We start from the raw sequence: 21,079 nt of genomic DNA on the forward strand, positions 1-21,079 counted from the left end.
TACAGTACCTTGCATTAGAAGTTGTGTGTGGTCTGCTTTAGATGAAAGTAATGAAAGTTACTGTACATATTTACCTACAGAGGAATTCCACCTGGAGTACGTCCAGGAGTTCCTAAGGGACCTGCAGGTCATCACCATTTACCTGATGCTGGTGCAATTAGGAAAAAAGTGAAAAGATTGAAGGAAGTGTCTAAACAAGGCAATGCAAACAGGTTGGACTACAATAATCCGTAAATCTGTCCTTACATGTTAGATTCTGTTCTGTGTCTTGTTTCATTTAGTAGTTTGACATGTCTCAAAATCACTCTTATCCATTGGTACTGTTCTGTCTGTTGGTGCGTTAGTCCCTCACAGACCACAGTTCTTTTAGAACCAATGGAAACCTTGGCTTCCCCAATAGTGGAAAAAAGTAGATTACTAACAACTGTTTAGTAAACTACATTTCAGCCAAAATTATTAACTTAATGCACTTGCAGATAATATTATAATTATGAGCCTCCTCCTTTGCTGTTTTCATAGTTCCACTTTTTGTGTTACGTGTTTAGATGCTTCCTTCTCCTGTCATCTCATTCTGTGCCTGCCTTCCCTACATCTAAGTGTTTGGCTCTCTAGCATAGGAGAGTGTCTAGAATGCTTCCAGAATTGTTAGCTCCTGTTTATTGATCAGTGGAAAACTTCCAGAAGCTTTCCTCATCAAGATGTTATAATGGTGTGCAATTTCTGATTTGGTGACACTTATTCTTTTCAATTATTATAAACTGAGTGTTTTATATATGAAAGGATTGTAAACAAGTACTGATTTTTTTTTTTTTTTTTTTTAATTATTTCACTCTTTCAGGTCACTTCTTCAAAACTTCTTTGTACTCCTTCAGACTTGTTTGTATTGCCCAAAGATTTGTGTCCACACTTTTGAGCAATAAATGGGAAAATATCCTTCTAGAAGTGTAGTATATGAGCATCACTAAGTAACTTTCCTAGAGGGACCAATTTTCTCATGCATTATTTAAACGTCTGCAGATCCTGTGATGTATCCTATGGAGGAAGAAATAAATGGTGTTAATGTCAGGAAAAGAAAGAGGCCAAAGAAAACATTTGTTCTTCTAAACTAATTTTATTAAGTTTTATGTTTCAATGTATTAATAATATATTTTGCCTCTGTAGGTTTTTTTTTTTCTATTTTAAAATTTGCAGCAATAACATAACACTGTTACAATTTTGCAAGCTACAAGATATATTTTATCTTTCTTACAGTAATTTGGGCTGTTATGAGCTAAATTCCTCCTGGTAGAACCCAGTACTGGAAGGTGTATTTTCCCAGCTGATGTAGGTGCATATTTCTATCCTCCTCTATTTATTCTCAGTGCTTTGCATGAAGTGGCACAATCCCCAGGTCTTGCCTACATTAGGAAACACTGCCTCGCACATTGACAATATTAAGTGATATTGGCTACATCTGGGTAAAGTGTTTTAAATGTGTTAAAATTGAGATGAACTGTAGTGGAGGACTGCAAATTATTAACATAGAGATAATGAAGAGAAACTGATTCAATATTTCTTAAATACATGAACTTGGAAGAACTCATTGAAAATACTATGTAGTAGTTTCAAAATACTTAGAGATTTTTCTTCTGTTTATAAACCGGAGTACCTTTAGCCGTAAACAGGTTCTCTTTCTTAGCATTTAAAATGTGGTAAGTATTTGTACTTTATTAATAATCCAGAAGCTATTTTATTATCATAACTAGCCTAGCAGTGTTTCTCTCCTACACTGTATTCTTTCAACTGGAGGTGAAATATAAAGGTAAGTGTTCAGAATGTTTAGCTCAAATGAAGCATTTAAATAGTCACAACTTTCTTAAACATAGGTAATTTAGAGCATAAATTAAAGAAGCTGAGAAGTCCTTAAGTTACAATGTTTTGGATTACACTACCAGAACTAACATAAAGCTAAGTATCAACATCAACAATCTTTCAAAATTGTCTCTTGACCAGAAATACAGCCAAGAAGAAATGTTTTATCAAAATGAGTCACTCAGCTTTAGAGTAGGCATAATTATTTTCATGAACTGTAATTGAAATAAGTTTTTCCTGTGAATTGGCTTCAGACAAGTAAGTTTGTTTTGGTTGGTTTGCTTTGGCTTGATTTTTTTTTGTTTGTTTGTTTGTTCTTTGGGTTTTTTTTTTTTGCTTGGGAAGCACCTCTCCAACAATGTAAACTAAACTTCAGCTGTGTGACACAGGTCTGGACAGATTTCACCGTCCACCAATTAAGTTCATATGTAATGAACTGTTACAGTAAAAATCTCCTAGTGGGTCTCATATCTGTATACAAAGATTATAAATTGTTTGGTGTTAGCTAGAGTGTTTGTTTTATTTTATCGAAGTGATTTTATCTCTGTCATCCTCATAATGAATTGTAGCATATAGAAATATTTTGTTTTCTTGTTGCTTGGGGGGGAGGCGAGGGGAGAGAAAAAACAAGTTGCAAAGATGTTTAATTAAGTGTGCTAATTCATTTATTAATTACTAGCAATAGTTCCTATGTTGCAAAATGGTTCTGTCTTTAACTGTCTCAGCTTGATGGGTTATTGCTATCAGCTTATTCCAAGTTCTGTTGCTGGACTCCCAATATTCCTCAGTCAGCTGAGGGTAGGGGAACCTTGGCGAGCAGATTGCCTCATCATTCTGCCATTTGTTAGACTATCTTACACTATTTCTCAGTTGGGTGTTGTGTTTTGTCTCGTTTGTTTGTATTAATAGAAAGCTTCCTCTGAGTCTACTTTTAAACAATTTGTCAGAAACTGGCTCCTCTACTAAATTATAGAATGGAAGAATTTTTAGGTTGGAAGAGACCCTCTAGATCGTCAAGTCCAACCACAACTTAACTCTGGCACTAAACCATGTCCCTAAGAGTTTCATCTGCATGTCTCTTAAACACCTCCAGGGAGACTGACTAAGGGACTTTCCTGGGCAGCCTGTTCCAGTGCTTCAAAACCCTTTCCATTAAGAAAGTTTTCCTAATATCCAATCTGAACCTTCTGTGGTGCAACTTGAGGCCAATGATCATGTATATGTACTAGGAGACTTGCTAGATGCTCAGTTGGGGTAACTTGAACACAACTACCTTGTCTACCCAAGCAGGTCCCTGATCTGGGGTGGACAATGTGAAAAAAAAATCTTGCTCTGGCTAGTTCTAAGGTAGGAAAATTCCTTCACAATCCATTTAAAAAAGAAAAAATCCCCCAAAAGTTGTTGCCAGAACACTGAGAATACCAATTATCTAAGTGGTAGAAGCTATTACTCCAAGTGTAGGTCAGTCTTGAAAGACTGCTGCAGTATTGACCTTCCTGAGCAGCTCACGTAATGAGTTCTTACTCATCTCTGAAGGGAAATGTTGAAGGAGTCCTCTTTTTCACAAGTGACAACAATAATGAAGCAAGCTGAGACATTTTCAGAAATCAACGCACTAAGATTGTGTTTTGACATTCATTTTTGTCTCGATGACCAGGATCTGGAAGGACAACGTAGTGGTTTGGTCTGGGTTTTTTTTTTAATTGTTCTTTTAACTTAGTTGAGCCTATTTTCTTCCATTTTATGGAAGTCTCACTTGTATTTTGGCTAATGTAAGGCATATTTTGAAGATGCTTTGTTCCTATAAAGTTACTTTTTTTTGTATGTGTCCTAGTTATAGTAGAATAAATGCAGTGGGGATTTTTTGAGTGTCATGTTTTGGAGACTTTCATCTTGTGATGTGTTGCAATTACTCAGGCAAAAAGGATGGATAGCCGCAGATAGAGCAAAGCAAGTGGAAGAATTCTGGCAACGAAAGAGAGAAGCCATGGAAAACAAAGCTCGAGCTGAGGGACACATGGTATGGAATCTGGTCTTCCTATGTATATTACTGTTTCAGCGTGCTTTATGAATCTTTGAAGTAGCATCATTAACATGAAATGCTGGCTAAATATTTTCCTTAAGTATTAAAAAAAGGGGGTAGGTAAGTTTTTTTTTTGCATTCTGTTCTTGGTTTTATTAAAATCTAACAGAATTTTGCAATACACTTCTCATGACTATACATTTATTAATGAAGGAAAGTATATTTTTTTGCATGTGTCTAACTTGATACAGTGAATTTTGGAACATTCATTTACCTTTTTTCCTGTATAGCTTTAAAGATATGGTTAAAATTAAACTGTATGTATTATTCAGTAGCTTGCAACTAAAATGAAGTTTGGTTAAACTGATACAGCTAATGATCAGTTACAGTAGTGTGTTTTACAAAAACACATTCTGCTTATTGAGAAGGTATTATAAGGACATCTATCTCTGTCAAGGTTGATGTTTCTAAACCCTTTACTCTGTAGAGGTTAACTAGTGGACAGTGTCACAATATGTTCTTTGTGTTGCAGTTCTAAATTCAGTATTCCTTTAGGAAGTTTGTTTTGCAGTAAAGATATCTTTGAAATTACTTATTTGCACTAGGACTTTGTGTGTTGAACTATGTGTATTTGTGATGTGGAGGGTTTTGCATTTTGAATGCTTCTCCACGCTATTCCTATACAACCAAGTCACAAAATCACTGTCAGGTGCTGAAATTAAACTGACCGTGCTGGCACAGCAGTAAGACAAGACCATCTGCAGATTTACAGAAGCATCACCCGCGTTATAGCTGAATATCAGATCATGATGTACAGCCAGGTCTTTGTTTCTGGGATTATTTCACTTACAGTTCACAGTAAACAATTATTAGGTACTTTGACTCACTGCTTTGATGGTGAAGTATCCTTACATTAGTATATATGATTTAAATGACAAATCTTCCACTTTAAAAATATGGTTCTGTTTTTTAAAACCTCTAAGACCAGTAAATAGTTTTGAAAAAAGTGAAAATTCTAGTTAAGACTGCTTGTTCTTAGACAAGTCCTTAGTAGTACCTGCTTCTATTTTGTTCTTGACTTTGTTGTCATTAATATAAATATGTGATATCGATTGATGCATGATACCCAACTATTCAGGTTAATGTTTCTCAGGTTTATCTAATGTATTCAACCGAGCCCGAATGTTTTGACTGGCTGCCATAATAAAACAGGGAGGTTACTGAACAGTTGTAAAAGTAACTTCCAGGTGTTTAGGACTTCTAACTCAAAGCCAAGGCTCCAGTTTCGTGTACTATCATTTACCTTTGATGGCAGAAGTTCTCAGCAGCATCCTTCTACTTGTGCAGGAAAATCATTTGACTAGCTGGCTGTAGTTCTTTTATGGGGACAGGACTATTGTCCAGACCATGATGAAAATCAGTAGGAATCATCAACTAATATGCATCTCTCTGTCATATAAGTAGTTGTATGTTAGATGATTCACACTAATTTACCCAGCTTCTGTTAAATGTAGTTGCTGTCAATTTTAATTTTAAAGCAACAGTCTGAAGTTTGCCTCAGTAGTTCAGTTGATCCGTTCAGTCGTCTCTTCTTTGAGACAGCTGCTGACCTGATTTGCTACTTCACTACAGTTGTGTGGCTTTGCAAAACTTCGAGTCCTGGTCTTTGATAACTTTCATGTAGGCAGATGAGTAAAAGTTAGTGATCTACAGAAAGAAAATCAATTCTCAAAAATCCTGCTTCCAGTTTCTTTCTTGTTTAAGAACAGAGGTATAAATCTCCATCAGTTTGAAAATACCTAAACAAACTTGAATGCTAGAATGAAGAACAATGCGATGACTTGAATAGTGTCAGCTGTTGTAAAACTCAGGAACAGGCATAAAAAAGATAAAAATAAACCCAAATGTTTTCTGAAAAGGTAAATACGAAAATATTTCTTTCCGTTTTGTAGGGCTTAATGCTTAAGCTGAAACCAGAAATTGTGGAGTCTCTATGAATGTATGCTACTTCTTATCCACAGGATGGTTCCTTTAATTTGTTTTCTGATCCCCCAGTCACTAAACTGCAGAAATGCAGAAATTTGCTATTTTCCTTGAGTTATTGATGATTTTTTTTCCTCAGTCTGAGAGAGTATTTAGCCAGACTATTTGGATTCAGTCATCCCTATCAAGAACTTAACTGGGGTATTTACTTGCTGATGGTTCTCTATACTCACACTTGAGAAATCTAAAGCCTTGGTATTTTATAAGGCAGAAGGTCCATGTAACTATTACATGTATGCTTACTGTCTATGATCCTGTGTTGAGTTAACAAAGCAAGATATTTTTAGCCTGTTCAGCAGAGGCTTATGGTATATCATGAACAAAATAATTGAAATAATTTGGATTTTAATTCAAGCAGGAAACTTGGAGTTAGATGATCTCTGCATTATTTTGTATCAAACTGCCTTAAACGTTGAATCCTTTTGGATTCAGAGTAAATCACACTAACCAAGACTGTACCCTATAAATGCACACGTACTAGGCATTTAACATAGCTTACTTGAATGAATATGTATATCAAAGTATTTTATTAGGTTTTTGAGTTTGCGACTTGTATATTTTTTAAAAGTCATAATTGTGGAAAAGCTTAATCTAAGAACATACTAAGGTTCTATTTTTACTTTAGGCTTGGCTTAACAATGGCAGAAATGCCAATTCTGTGCCACAATTTGTATATAAACCAGATGTAGAAAAACTCGTGCCCATCAGAATTTAGGCTTTCTAACATAGCAGGAGAAAGTCAGAATTACAGGGAGTGGGCAACTCCATTCTCTCTTTAGCTACTCTGGATTTTTAGTTACTACTGTCATATGTTTAGTGTAAGGGAAAAGGGGTTATTGATTAATTACAGAACAACTGCAGATTATTGATGGATTTGATTTCTTGTAAGTGAACAGTTATTAGATAAAGCAGATAATTTTACTGCCCCAGCCACCTTAAATTTGATACCATTAAATGGCAAACAGGGTACACTGCAAAACATGGCAGATATCTATGGAGGCAGGTCCATTTCTGCAAGAGGAAGGAAATCCAGAAACAAGGAGGAAGAGGTATGCTTACCGCATGTTTACCACTTTGCTCATCGCACAAATAGCGCTGACCTTGACTGTGCCTAGTTCCCTGCATGGTCCATCTGTGTAACAAAATAAAAGGACTGTAAATTCTTAAGAAATAATTTATTGTACAAAGAGTTTGGGTGTGTTGGTTGTTTTTTGGTGTGTTGTTTTTTTGTTGTGTGTGTTTGGGGTTTTTTTTGTTTGTTTGTTGTTTTTTAAATCATCGAAATTATTGTTTATATCAGTCTGTTTCAGAGAGATACTTGAGTGTGCATACATATAGATATGACTCTCTGTATCTTAATCCTGTTGTGATAAAGGTAACGATTCCTAAGCCTTCAGTGATCTAAACTGTAATGAAAGCTTAATACTGGGAAACATACATTGCAGTTTTCTTTATTTTCATTAGGTGAGGGTTTTCCTGCAGATCAGTAAATGCAAATATGGTGACAGCAATAGTGGGGGTGAGGGGGCTCACCCATCTTATTTTTTTGTGGAACCTTATGTATTTTAAGTTAACAATACCGGAGATGGTTTCCTTATAACTGAAGCTTATTTCCTTTCTTTGCCTCAGGAATATTTGGCTAGATTAAGACAGATCCGACTACAAAACTTTAATGAACGTCAACAGATTAGAGCAAAACTTCGTGGAGAAAAGGTTGGTTTGAAAAATCTTACATCCCCCAGCCAACTTCCATAAGTATTTATTCTTTTATCCCTGTAGGAAGACTTTTCTCACAGGCAGTTGTATATAGAGGCATATATTTTTGACGTTTAGTTCTGTTCCACACTTAGTGTACTTCTCTCTTTTTCCAGAATATGCAAAATATGTTTGTTTGTTTCAGTGCTGGGGGTGCAGCTTCAGTGCCTGTGAACTAACAGTGTTTTAAAAACAAGACAACATAAGGTTACATCTGAATTTGACATATACATTTCTCAAGCACTAGCATGTCTGCATTTATTTGCTTTTAGTTAGGAACTTCTCCGAATTCACTTTTCAACAATGCTCACACAGAATACATATGAAGCAATTCTTTTCATACATTCTGTAGATGTGTATTAAAGTTAGAAATTCCTGGCATGAGCTCAATTTAATCAATACATTTTTTTTAAACATCACTTTTCAAAATCTTTTCATAATACAACAGTAGATAGTAGATTCAGAACAAGCACTTCTTATTGTTGAATAATCCAAGGCACCCTTGGAAGCAACCCATTTACTTGTTTAAAAAAGTTTCATTTGAGAGGCAATCCGTGTAGTAAATATGGTCCAGAGTTTGTTTCTGTCTTTTTATTAACCTACTGTGTGATCTTGTACTCCAGTGTGTTCTTCCTCTTCCTGTCCATTTGTCTTAAGGAAATGTTCAGGATTCCACAAGTGATTACCAGCTTATATATTCTCATTGTACTTTGTGATTTAAAACTAGAGAAATGTTCCTCCCCCACCCCTGCCCTTCTTTAAGCACCCATGTTAAGTGCTTTTGTGCATCTTATGTATAATGAGTGGATATGTAAGGCAAGGGCATGTCCAGTACCACTCATGTGCTTTGGACCACCATCCCACCTAAACAGAGTTTTGCATTGCTGTAGTGTTTTTTGTTTTGTTTGTGTTTGTTTTGTTTTTTGTTGGTTTGGGGGTTTTGTTGGTGGTGGTTGGTTTTTTTGTTAGTTCTTTTGAATAGTTTTCTTTATTTTCTTTAGCCTTGATTGCATCTCACAGGTGAGACACAAGAGAGCCAAATTCAATCTCTTGCCTGAGGTGCAAAATTTTTTTAGTGCATTGAAGAGGATTCCCTTTTAAATCCAACATTAATGATTCAGAGCAAAAGTTATGTACATTTCTACCTGAGAAGACTATGCAAACTTCATAAGATGTGCTAATGGCTGAGTCTAGCATGAGACTAACATGGACCATTCTCCTAAGTCTTTCATAGGGAACATCAGGAAAATTGAGGTCTTGTGAGTCTATGGAGTTACTGTAGAGCCTGGTCAGTGAAGCTGATCACTAGAACTGACTCACATAAAATGTTAAGCTGATGCACTGTAAGCCCATGCTCTCTTAATTGCATTTGGTTCTAATTTCACTCCTGTCTCCTTTGCTGTTTTGGACAAGCTTCAGAACCGCTGCAGTGAGACTAATCCTCTCCATGCACAGCCCTACGACATCTGTGTGTCCTGAGTATCCTTAGAATACTCAGGACAATGCTAAAATGTTACCAGCACAGAGCCATTTCTATACTGCACTGTTTTTTTCAGTTCTTTCACAGAGAAACTGCCAAACTTCCTTTCAAAGTTAGGAGCACCAGCACTCTACCTGCAGCACAGTTAACTGCAGAAGCAAAGGTACTCAGCAGAAACCTTTCCTCTAGAAGCCAAGGCTGCTTCTGCAAGGCAAAAGTACTGTTGCTGTGACCATGATATTAATTCTCTGTATGGGTTATGAGGCATGTCAGGAACCACACTTCCTTTCCCAGTGACTGTACCTTACCTGGGGTAGTGTTGGATGTCCCAGAAGGTATGTCACCTACAAAGGAACAGAGAATAGATTATTATATTTCCAGGAAGTAGGCCTAAACTAAGTCAGAATTCAGAGACCAAATTTAAGAGGGTTTTTTTTTTTTGATGACCTGTGAATGCAAACTTTAGCATGGAGGTTCACTTCTAGAGGAACACCATCTCAGACCAAATCTTATTGTAGATACATTTATTTCCTTATGTTGATTAACAATTTTTATTGTCCTGGTTTCAGCTGAAATGGAGTTAATTTTCTGTCACTACTGCATAGTATCCTATTTTATATACAATTGATGAATATATGTATTCATTCCTTTGCCTATGAAAAGTACCAAATTATTCTCCTGAAGTTTTTCTGTCTTCAGTGATCTTTCCAGTCATCCTTTTTTTTTTTTTTTTTCACTGTTACCTGACTGAAGCCATGTTGGGCATGACCTTATTTTTTTAAATTTTCTTTAAAGATTTATCTAAAATTCTTGCTTGTGTTTTGCCACATTATTTCTAGTAATGCTCTTACACTGTAAGAAGCCTACTATAGGCGTTCTAAATGTTTTATTTTAAGTAAAAGGCCTGCACAAGTTGGTGATGAGCAATAAAAGGCTCCTGACAGAACTTTTTCATGTAACTCTTGTCTGTTCTGTAAATTGGAATATGCAGAGGCCATGGAAAGAAGAGATTTCAGAGGCAGACATATATTCTCACTTGTTAGCATTTCTCCCCTCACCTATTCCATCTTCTTTGGAGCACATAGAGTGGAATAAACTGGAATTCCAGAGGATCAAACCTTTTTTCCTATACTTTACCTGCAGAGCATGCAACAGTGATGAGGGGTGGCGGGTGAGAGCCCCGCATCATTAGGTCACTTCCCTTGCAACAGGAGCCACATAACTTTTTTTGCTGGGTTGTACAAACTTAATATCTTTTAAAACAAAAAAACCCTAAACAAATAAACAAAAACCACACAGAAATCTCAAAGTTCTGACAAGTAGACATAATTTTACTAGGTAACTCCTCACTAAAAAGTTATGACTCGTGTTAGTCATAGTCGATCTAAATTGTCTGAGTAGTCACTCAGATTGCTCAGCTTTTCAATGCATTAATTAATTATGTAATAATTCTTTGAGGACTCTTGCTTTGCAGAATGATGCTGCCAGTTCTGATGGACAAGAATCAAGTGAGGAAGCAGAACTGAAACGCAAAAAGATAGAAGCGCAGAAGGTAATTGTGGGGAGGGAGGAGATGGAAACTTGCTGTTTTCAGATTTGCTTCATATCTCATGAAGTTTCTTACATTTCATTTGGCTATCAAGAATTTGTTCATACATCCACCACAAGAGTGTTTTTTACTTTAACTGTACTGAGGTAGCAACTCTATTCAACTCTATTCAAATCTCAGTAATTTTCAAATGTGTTGTGACATAACATAGCGGATCAAGGATTTTTACTGTCTCTGAGATTTTCCTCTAGGTTAGCTTTAGTTCTTTAGGCAATTTGGTATAACTAAGATAGCCCTTAAAAACTAAAGGGGAAAGGAAGAGGTACCTTAAATAGCAACAACTTTATTTTAGTTAGAAGAATAAAAGAAGGCAAGACTCCTTACATGTGCTGACATGGACCACGTATGGATTGGAAAGTGGGCAATATACCCCTGTGGTGAAGTACATTTAAAGCAAATGTGATTGCAGAAATCCAGCATTCGGTTGGAACTTTATTCCCTGTGGAGTTCTTTTGTCAATAACTGTGTCTACCATATGATGAATAGCAAGTATTACTCAGTTCTCTGCTTTTTTTTCCCCATCATATTCAAAGAGCCGATGTAAAACCAAGCTAACCTTATGCCTACCCTTAAAACTAGGGGTGAACCAGCAACTGAAGCTTTTTGTGTTTATGTTGAGTAAGTATGTAAAGCTTAAACTGAACATGTAATGTTTTATAATTAATGCATTTAGGCTTCAAAACTAATTTCAAGTAGATATTCTAATTTTACATTACTCTGTTTAACATTACTATGTACAGTAAATATATAACTGTGCAAATCAAGAGCTGTAATTAAATTTTGAGTTGCCATTATTTTCAACATAGAAGATCTGTTGTTATACTTGTGTGGTGATCTCGATTGTCAATGGAGTCCTCCCTTCATAGTCTATACAGTAGTAAGTGAGAGGAAGGAAGATGAGGTAATCCAAGAATGTTTCTTTTTAAAATGTTCCATGGAATTAGGTACTAATGCTTTACATTATTTTAAGTTGGCCTTTTTTTGCTTGTTTGTTTACTACAGGCCCAAGCAAATGCCCGAGCTGCAGTTCTGAAAGAACAGTTAGAGCGAAAGAGAAAGGAAGCATATGAAAGAGAGAAAAGAGCCTGGGAAGAACATGTAAGAAAATAAATCTGTTACATACAGTCCAAGTATGTAGTGCCATATCTTTGTATAGTTAAAATCTCATTGTGTGATTTTTTTTTTTTTTTTTCCAAGCTTAGATAATTAGTTTATGTTCTGAAACTGAGGAGAGCATCTGTCAGTCAGAATTCCCTCATTAGTAACCTAATCTTAGGTATACTGAAATGAAGAATTTGGTTCAAGAATTTAAGAACATCAAACCTAAGAATCACTAGGATTACCTTAAGTATTTCATTAATGATCTGTAACTTACCAAAGTGTACTTCATCTGCTTTTGCTTCTGCATGCTATGGAGTGACAAGTCCAACTAGTAACATATATCACTACAAAAAGCAGGATGTTGTGAAGCTGATAAACTGGAAATAGTTCACATGTACAGTTGGCAGTTGTCTTTTGTATAAAAATAACTTTATATAAAAATGTGTGGCATTATTGTCCTTTTCTAAGATTTACATGAGCCTGTTTGATAATACTGTGTTTCATGTGCAAAGTCTTGAAGTTAATTTGTCGAATTTTTTTTTTTTTTTTTTTTTAATTGAATCTCTACAGCTGATAGCGAAAGGGGTAAAGAGTCCTAATGTGCCTTTTCATGTGGGAGCTACAGAACACAGTCCTGTGCATGGACTACAGGAGCTTGGAGCAGCTCTTCCTAAGCCACAACTTCCAGTGAAGCCCAGTACACCAGTCATCTCAATGACTTCTGCTTTGAAGGAAGTGGGTGTGGTAGGTACTTCTGCTAAGAGGCTAAAATAAATGGGGAAAAAAAATACTGATTTGAAAAAAAATTTTTAGAAGAATGTGTAGATTAGGTAGGGAAAAAAATTGTTAAGGATACTTGTTTCTGACTAGGGAAAGGAAAAAATATGTATAAAGAAACCAAAACTTGGAAGCTGCTGAAACACATCTGTACACTGAAACTCAAAATCAGTCAGTTTTTAACAAAATGGTGTTATGATGAACCTTAGGCTGCAATTTCAATTTTGATCAAGGCAGAGATGATTAGTGGAAGAAGATAGCAGCATTTTCATAAACCCTGTGAAGAGGAGAATTAGGGAATCTGTAACCTAGTGTGAGAAGATAAATTTTGAATAATAAGACTATTTTATATTAATTCTTATTTCAGTGAGTTTGAAAGTATGTACTGAATATAACAAAGAATATAAAGTTTAAGAGACTTGAATCTGATAATGTTGTCTCTTCTTGTTGTCTAAAACATTATTAGAGGCTTCCTAATTTCTATTTTCTGTTATACTGGGTCCTGATATTGTAAATGCTTACACATTTACCTCAAGTACCACCATTTGATTTAAATAATGATTGTGAAATCGAGCATACTAGTGAATGTTTGTGTAATTCGAGTTCTTAACACAGTGTGTGTTAATTTGTATGCTAACTTTTGTGGTTTTACCTAAGCTATTTCTAGATTTCAGTGTAGTGTGCTGTATGCAACACTGAAGGCTATGACTATAGGAATATTAGTGCTAAGTAGTGTATGTAAAATGAAATATGCTGAAAGATGTCAGTTGACAGCTGGAGAAATAAACAAATCATGTTTTGGCAAATACTTAAATCATTAGAGTATTTTTTCCATGTGGATAGTTTGTCTTACAGTAGTGCAAGATGGTGACTATACCTGACTACAAATTAGCACATAGAGCAACTGCAGAAGATAAGCCTTGTACACAAGGATTATAAGTTCTACATTTTTGCCTTCAATTTTTAGTTTGACTGTTTTACGTATCACTGAAGTTGTCGCTTCTTGCTTCTGCTTTTCTTTACAAGTGTTCCTTGACTCTGTCCCTGCCACTTTTCTGTTCTCTTATAGAATTACTCATTTCTAGCATTGGAATTTGATGACATTTTGCTGTAGAGGTCATATGTAGCTTTATCTCTACGTGTTTCATGCTCTGAACTTTCACATATTTGCTTAAACAGAGTCTGAATCATTTGCTCACCACTTTCAGATAGTGAATGGCCCAAAGACTGAAGCTGCCCTTGAAATTCTGTCTCTGGGAGGTTCCATAAAAACAGAAATATACATTCTGTCTCAGTCTATCTGCAGCTGTCAATGAAAAGGTTTTAGATGTGATTTTTCCCTATTATGTCTATTAATATTCTCAAGATTATCTTTTTCTGACATTCTTTTGCATTTTATTTCATGCTTCTTGGACTTAAAGGATGAAAATGTAATGGCTATCCAGGAAGCTGAGGAAGAAATCAAAAAGGCAGATTTTGCAATTCAAGTATGTCAAATCGTATTCCATTTGATATAGTTTTCATTTTAAGAAAGTTACTGTTTAAGTGATACATGTTGCCCCTTATTTCAGAATAAACGAGAAATACTGAGAAGATTAAATCAAAATCTTAAAGCTCAAGAAGATGAGAAAGGAAAAAAGGAGTGTAAAAATACCTCTGAATCAGCTGGGTCTGAAGATGGTAAGGAACAAAAAGAAGGTGACCATGCACTTCTAGGAGATCGCAAAAAATGGGAACCTGAGCCATCAGAGTTGGTAGTTCCTTTAACTGAGCTATCAATGGAAGATTCTCTCTCTGGAACAGACCGTAAGTACTTTTTTTTTTTCTTTTGTCACCATGACATGAGTAAATCAATTTACCATGTGTAGTGTCTGCTTTTATAAAGCCAGTAGTCTTTATTATTACCATTTTGTTGTCAGTTGTGTGTCATCTGCTTCTGAAAAACAGGTGGTTTTGTATTCCTCTGGATAAGGAATAAGGCACAGGCTGAGTAATTAAATGGCATGCAGGAGATTCAACAAATAATTCCCTAATTTCAACAAATAGTTACCTAAATAAATGCGTGGCTACTTTCTTTGAGCTTTCTTTTTAAGTGTCTTTTAAATAGGCACCTATTTAACAGAAAGAATAAAAGCACTTAAGATAGATAAAAGTTTCTTATTTAACTTTGATATCATTTTATGTTATTATTAGGACATTAAAAACTGAGGGTTTTCTCAATTTGTATCTGTTACTTTTATTGTGGCCTTCTTAGTTTTTTGGGTTTGGTTTGTTTTTTTTCCTGTTTTCTTTTTATGTCAAGCCTATCTTCAAATTTTCAGTCTGCCTTCTCTGGTCTTTCAGGTGGCAGACCTTTTTCCTGGTTTCAGTGTGTGTTATTAAGGGTCTGTTTCACTGTAGAAATAAATAATCATTGAGAATGTGAAATACTTCCTTCACAGCACAGTAGTTTTACACAGCCGAAATGTTGGAAGATCAAGAAACTTCTTTTGCTCTGTTTTCCTTTGTTGCTTTGTATCCTCTGTTTTCCTTGGAGGGAGAAATAACAGAAACAAATGTAAAAGAGTAGCAGGACAAGAGACTTTATAGTTTACCATTTCTGGTAAAGTCAAGACCATCTCATGCTAGTTTTAAACATTTCTCATACTGTTTTATTTTGGCGTTCTTGAATTACTGAAAGATCTCCTGCTGCTATTAAGTTGCAGACATTAAGTGACATTGGATAACTCCTGTTATTCAATGGAATTGGCAGAAGAAAAACTCTAGACTTTTGAGCACAGTCTTCAGGCTGTCTAACTTGCGGGGAGGTGACATGAGTTCTGGCTTTGTAGTTTTCAGGTTTGTGGAGGTTGTTTCTTTGTTTATTATATAGAATGTGAATGAAAGTTTCTAATTTCTGAATATTTCTGTATTGTGTTTGTGTCTCAACAGGTCAAACTCTGGGAGAAGTACTTAAGTTAGATATTGGTGAACCCCACAGGAAAGTCTGGGGCAAAAGCCCTACTGATTCTGTCCTGAAGATCCTAGGAGAAGCAGAGTTGCAGCTGCAAACCGACTTACTCGAGGAGCTAGATGTAATAAATGGTAAGCACAGCTGCTAATTATCTGCACTGCAAGTGTAGGAAGTGTCAGATCACCAGTTCGTCTATCGAGAATAATTTTGAAGTCATAAAAGCGTATTTTACCCTCACTCTTGTTTTCCATTTCTGGGTGGGGTGTTGCCTCAGTTCTAAATCTCAGCAAACGCTGATACTGGAATACACCAAAATATTTCTAACTCAGTGAAGTGATAAGAAATTAAGAAAGATGTGGTGAAAGGGAAGTATCTTCATTTTGTTGGTGTTTTGGACTTTTCTTACTGATAGAAACAAGTCTTTTTTAAAAGGATGTCATCAACTGACTTCTGTATTAGATAATTCCTATAACATTCTTGTTAGCATGTGACTTACTGTATCAGTGGATATTATTTTCTGGTCAGCTCCCACTTTTTATCCTTTCCGAGGACCAAAGGACTTATGTTTATTCCAAGTATAAACTTGTAGTTATGATAATGTAGCAAGTAAAATTCAAGTTTTAATATTTCTAGCTTTTCTTTTCGTAAGTTACAATGAAAGCTTGCAAACTTTTTCATTCTGTTTTCTTTTAACAAAACAAAAATTCTCAACCTACTTTTTAGTCACATTGTAGTTTATTATCAAACTGTGTCAAAGCACTGCTTAAACAGTAAAATAATTTTTGTGCTAGGTACTGCAGAACTTGTTGAAGGAGGTCACCAGTCCTTAATTGTAAAAGAGAAGGAACAAAAAGCTTTTCCTCCTGTTGAAGCTCAGTCTTCAGTACCAGTTGGTGTCACAGTGTCTGACATGACTATACCAGAAGAATCTCAAAGAGCTGGACCTACCCAGGTGCAGAGCAAACCTATTATGCTGAATGGTAGGTAATTTCATTAATAATTACAATCCGTTTTCCAATTTGATGAGGGAAGTACTGATCCTTTATGCTTTTATATCTTCCGGTAAGTAATGAGCAGTTTTTTATTAATGCCTTTTAGGTAGGCCCATGTTAGGTATCTCCCTGCTGTAATTTGATTCACTAGCCTATGTTGGACATTTCTGGAAACCTTTTTTGTGTGCTTATAGAAAACTCTCTAGAATACAAGTAGAATTGTAAAGTGCTTCAATTTTGTTGTTGTTGGGTTTTCTGTTTGTTTCTCCCCATCAATTGTGATGGAATCTTTTCCCCTAGGTGATACCAGCACTCTGCTGATGTCTAGGGGAATGAATGCTATGGAGGTTTTCAGGACACATAGTTCGTTGGAGCTTTAAGATGCTTTTCTTGTATCAGAAACAAACCTTACCTCTGGGGTTACAAAACTTCAGTTGTCCCTACAAAATGCAGAAAACTATTAAAGCTGAAGGATTTAAGTCTAATCTTAAGATCTGCAGTTTCTCTTGTCTTTTTGTTTGGTTGGGATTAATTTTTAATGGGGTGTATGACTTTATTAATTTTAGAGCTTGATGACTTGGAAACAGAGACGTTGGAAGAAACAGAAGATGATAAAAAGCACCAGAGTAAGAAATTTCCCATCACTGTTAATGAAGTATGGGTAAAAGAGAAGGAGGATGAGTAAGTACTCTGTTCCTTTTAGCCTTCTCTTTCCTGTTCAAACAACTGCCTTTAACTGAGTAGGATTTAGATATATCAGCTAATATGTTAAGCTTAGCTAAAGCTTTATGGCTTGTCTGACATGTTAATTTTATTGCACTTGGTGACTTCTTCAGTAGATTAATGACTCTCTTTACATGATGTTTCCCCTGGATATGGTATTTTATAATAGGGCACAACATGATAGAAGAAATGAGGCAGCTTCTCAGAAACCAGTGCCGGACAAGGTGCAGCCACAAAAGGAAGCTCCAGAAGGTCAGCTGAAGTCTCTCGTTTTGTTTATTGTAGCTGGCAGTATGGAATATTTGATCCATCCATTTTCAGTTTTTCACCAATTCCAGAAAAGCAGGTTTTCTGGTTTTGGTTTCTTTTTTTAGTTCATACTTCTAAAAAGCAAATTTTTGATGGATTACAAAGAGAAATTGTGGATGTTATTTTTGCCACTTGGGAAGAAAACCTGTAACAGCAAAGCCAGAGTATGTGTAGATAAACAGGGCAGTGGCCCACACTGATACTTGAAAGTTTCTGAGTGTTATGACCTTTTAAAACTACTGTTTTAAATGTTATGAAATCTGATTATTTTACTTAATAACTCTTGCTTTGTTTATAGACATCTCAAATTAATTTTGAGCTGCAGCTTGGCTTAAATGTTTTAGGCAGCTGCTAATTATAATCTTTTGGTTTTATTGCATAGAAAAATTCCTTGCTCTTGGAGGTCTTTGAAGTAACTTCAGAAGGTCTGCATATTTTACAGTAGAATAGAAAATACATTGGCAATACTGTCAAGTATCATTGGTGAAACTCTTGCATCTATCTATGGGTGGCTTGAGCAAACTTTTTTTTTTTTTTCCTGTGTTTGGATGAATTATGTTGAGGTAGCTTTGCAGAAATCTAGTATAAGGTAAAAAGCAACAGATGAAAAGGGATGACACTATAATTTCAGGCCTGGACTGGTTAATGAGAAACTAGAAGGCATGAGAGCAGAACAGGCTATAGCTGAGGGCGGTGTATTCTCAGAAAGTTAAAATGTGCCAGTTTAATGTTATAATGTATTTTCTAAAATAATCCAAATAAATTTAATACTTTTACAGTGCTATCTATTTTCTGTATTATTTCTGGTTTTAATTGTACAACAGAAATGAGTTAGTTTTACTCACTTTAGTTGCCTTTTGCTTAAGAGCATGGGGTTTTTAATCTATTTAGATTTGTAACAGACTTTCTTTTACCACATCAGAAACTTGTTCCAGTGACTCTCTGCAACCCGAACCCTTATTCCAGAGGGTAATACAGCCCACAGCTGGACCAACAGCCTCACCGGTTCTGTCAGCTCAGTCTTCACAGGAGGAGTCTTTTGTACCTCGCTCACGTTCCATATCGCCAGCAAAAAATAAAGGCAAAAGTTCATTGTTGATTGGCCTTTCTACAGGGCTTTTTGATGCGAATGACCCAAAGGCAAGTTTAAAAAACTAAAAAAGAATACTTGTTTTTCCATAATAATATTATTCTTATTTTCTTATTGAGGCTGAATGAGGCCAGAACAGATGGCATAACTGTTTCAGCACATGTTTGTATTTGTCTTACTACGTCTGCCCTGCAGTAGGACTGTGTCCCGTGTTCATTCTGTCAGCAGGACTCATGCAGCATTGAAAGTCTTTGGTTTCACCATTCAGCATTCTATGTCCAAGTGTTTATGCAGGAATGCCACCACTTCTGAGATACAACTGAGGGAGTTCAAGAGGAGATTCCTGAGTTCTGATATCTGCTTTCTCCCTCTTGTAGAGTTTTTCAGACTTATTGCTACCTTGCCATCATAAACACTGAATAGATTAGCGAAGGTTGTGAAGCAGAAAACTGAAAAAGAGTCAGTGGAACTAAGAATTTTCTTGAAGGTGTTTCCTCGTCAGCTACAGAAGGTTGAGTGGCAGCTCATGGTCTGTGAAATGAGCATAGGGTGGTGGAATGTGTTCTTGATATTAATTTAAAATACTTCAAGAATAGTTATGGAACTGATAGGTGAAATAGACTTTTTAAAATGATGTGAAATACTTCCCTAGGTTTTCAAGGGCAAAGTAGGTAAAAGAACAACTGGCTTTCGAGAAACAGTGGTGACAAGGGGTTTCTGGAAACTTGCACACCTGTGTTGCATTCAGTCAACCATAGAATGGTTTGGTTTGGAAGAGACCTTAAAGATCATCTAGTTCCAACCCCCCTGCTGTGGGCAGAGTCAGTTTCTACTAGACCGGGTTGCTCAAAGACCCGTTCAACCTGGCCTTGAACACTTCCAGGGATAGGGCATCCACGGCTTCTCTGGGCAGCCTGTTCCAGTGCCTCACCACCCTCATGGTGAAGAATTTATTCCTCATATTCAACCTAAATCTACCCTTTTTCAGTTTAAAGCCATTACCTCTTGTCTTATCACTACACAACCTTCTAAAAAGTCCCTCTCCAGCTTTTTTCTAGGCTCCCTTTAGGCTCTGGAACGCTGCTGTAAGGTCTCCCTGGAACCTTCTCTTCTCCAGGCTGAACAACCTAAATCTTTCAGCCTGGCTTCATAGAAGTGCTCCAGTTGTCTGATCATCATAATGGATTCATGACTCTAATTTTGATTCCTCAAGAGTTAGTCTGTTGTTAAACAGCTTCATAAAGCAGGGAAGTTATCTGCAGTTGGGTGACAGATGAACATTCTTTGTACACTTAGCAGATTTACAGATTAGTGTTTTAGAATTAAGTTCTTCAGTGTACCATTGTGAACCGCTTCAGTATGTCCCTTGTTACTTCCTATTTGGCATGTGTTTTGGCTGTGTTTGTAACAGAATTGTTAATGCAGTACCAGATGAACTATACATAATAGCAGAGAACTTGAAGAAAAGCAACAAATATGTTTTCTTACTGCTGCAGTAGACTTGATGAAAGAGAACAATTAATTCCTTTTCCTCATTTGATTGCAACAAGACTAATTTCAGTACTTCTTTGCAGTACCTGCAAATGTAATTTTCTGGAATTTTTCAAATATATGTCTGCTGCAGCTCTTCCTCAGAAACTAATAAAACCTTTAGCAGGGAGCAGGGCAGACATAGTGTCCAGTCTGTAGGCAGCTCTGTATGCTAACAGAAGTAGGCTAATAGGAAAAGAAGCATTTTTGAAATATCTTAATCTTTCAAATGATGGTAAAGCCAGTCTTCTAATTGTTCCTTTACTTTGGTAGTAGTGGTCAAAAATAGTGGTTATTCCTTTGATGGCAGTAATATTCTGGCCATGTGCTGACAGAGGTTTGATACTGGAGCATGTATATGAACACACTGCGCTGGTACAAACTATTTTTTCATTAAAATTGAGCGGGTTTCATTAGGAGCAAACACTGAACATGCATGTATTCAGAGCTATGCTGAAGGCAGGTGAGGCTTATTGGTAAAACTTCTTAGTGCATATGAGATCTTGTTTTATTAACACTAGGATGAATATTTAGTAAATTTTGGGGGTTCTTAGACTTCTTAAGTGATCTGGTAGATCACTGATCAAATAGCTGTTTTGTTTCTGTGTTGCTTTATTTCTATTGCCCCAGATTTGACCTTCTTTCTAATACTATGGAACTGCCTTGAAGTATACTGTAAACAAAAGTAACTGTTTTCAGTAACCAACCTAGAGAAATAATAAAGTGTCATCTTAAAAGTGATTGACAGACATACATTGTAAACAATTGCATATATATATATATATATAATTTATCTACTGCAATGTTCCTTTTCTTTAGATAGCCGTTAAGGTTCCGAACAAA

At 36.0% G+C, this 21,079-nt stretch overlaps 1 protein-coding gene across 2 annotated transcripts in view; it reads left to right on the forward strand.

Moving 5' to 3' along the window:
* Positions 1 to 21,079, forward strand: part of NEK1 (NIMA related kinase 1) — a 48,081-nt gene that overhangs the window by 18,523 nt on the left and 8,479 nt on the right. Inside the window, exons 16-29 of one of the 2 annotated variants that reach the window (XM_065836562.2) lie at positions 81 to 212; positions 3,769 to 3,871; positions 6,883 to 6,966; positions 7,547 to 7,630; positions 10,627 to 10,704; positions 11,764 to 11,859; positions 12,433 to 12,606; positions 14,061 to 14,126; positions 14,211 to 14,445; positions 15,571 to 15,723; positions 16,384 to 16,572; positions 17,151 to 17,265; positions 17,477 to 17,559; positions 18,539 to 18,756. In XM_065836562.2, coding sequence (XP_065692634.2) covers positions 81 to 212; positions 3,769 to 3,871; positions 6,883 to 6,966; positions 7,547 to 7,630; positions 10,627 to 10,704; positions 11,764 to 11,859; positions 12,433 to 12,606; positions 14,061 to 14,126; positions 14,211 to 14,445; positions 15,571 to 15,723; positions 16,384 to 16,572; positions 17,151 to 17,265; positions 17,477 to 17,559; positions 18,539 to 18,756 — 1,810 coding nt within the window. Of the gene's footprint in view, positions 1 to 80; positions 213 to 838; positions 3,723 to 3,768; positions 3,872 to 6,882; positions 6,967 to 7,546; positions 7,631 to 10,626; positions 10,705 to 11,763; positions 11,860 to 12,432; positions 12,607 to 14,060; positions 14,127 to 14,210; positions 14,446 to 15,570; positions 15,724 to 16,383; positions 16,573 to 17,150; positions 17,266 to 17,476; positions 17,560 to 18,538; positions 18,757 to 21,079 lie in introns of those variants that run through there. The other variant, XM_065836573.2, reaches the window with a different exon arrangement.

Source organism: Patagioenas fasciata, chromosome 4 (assembly GCF_037038585.1).
Source record: "Patagioenas fasciata isolate bPatFas1 chromosome 4, bPatFas1.hap1, whole genome shotgun sequence".
NCBI classification, from domain to species: Eukaryota; Metazoa; Chordata; class Aves; order Columbiformes; family Columbidae; genus Patagioenas; species Patagioenas fasciata.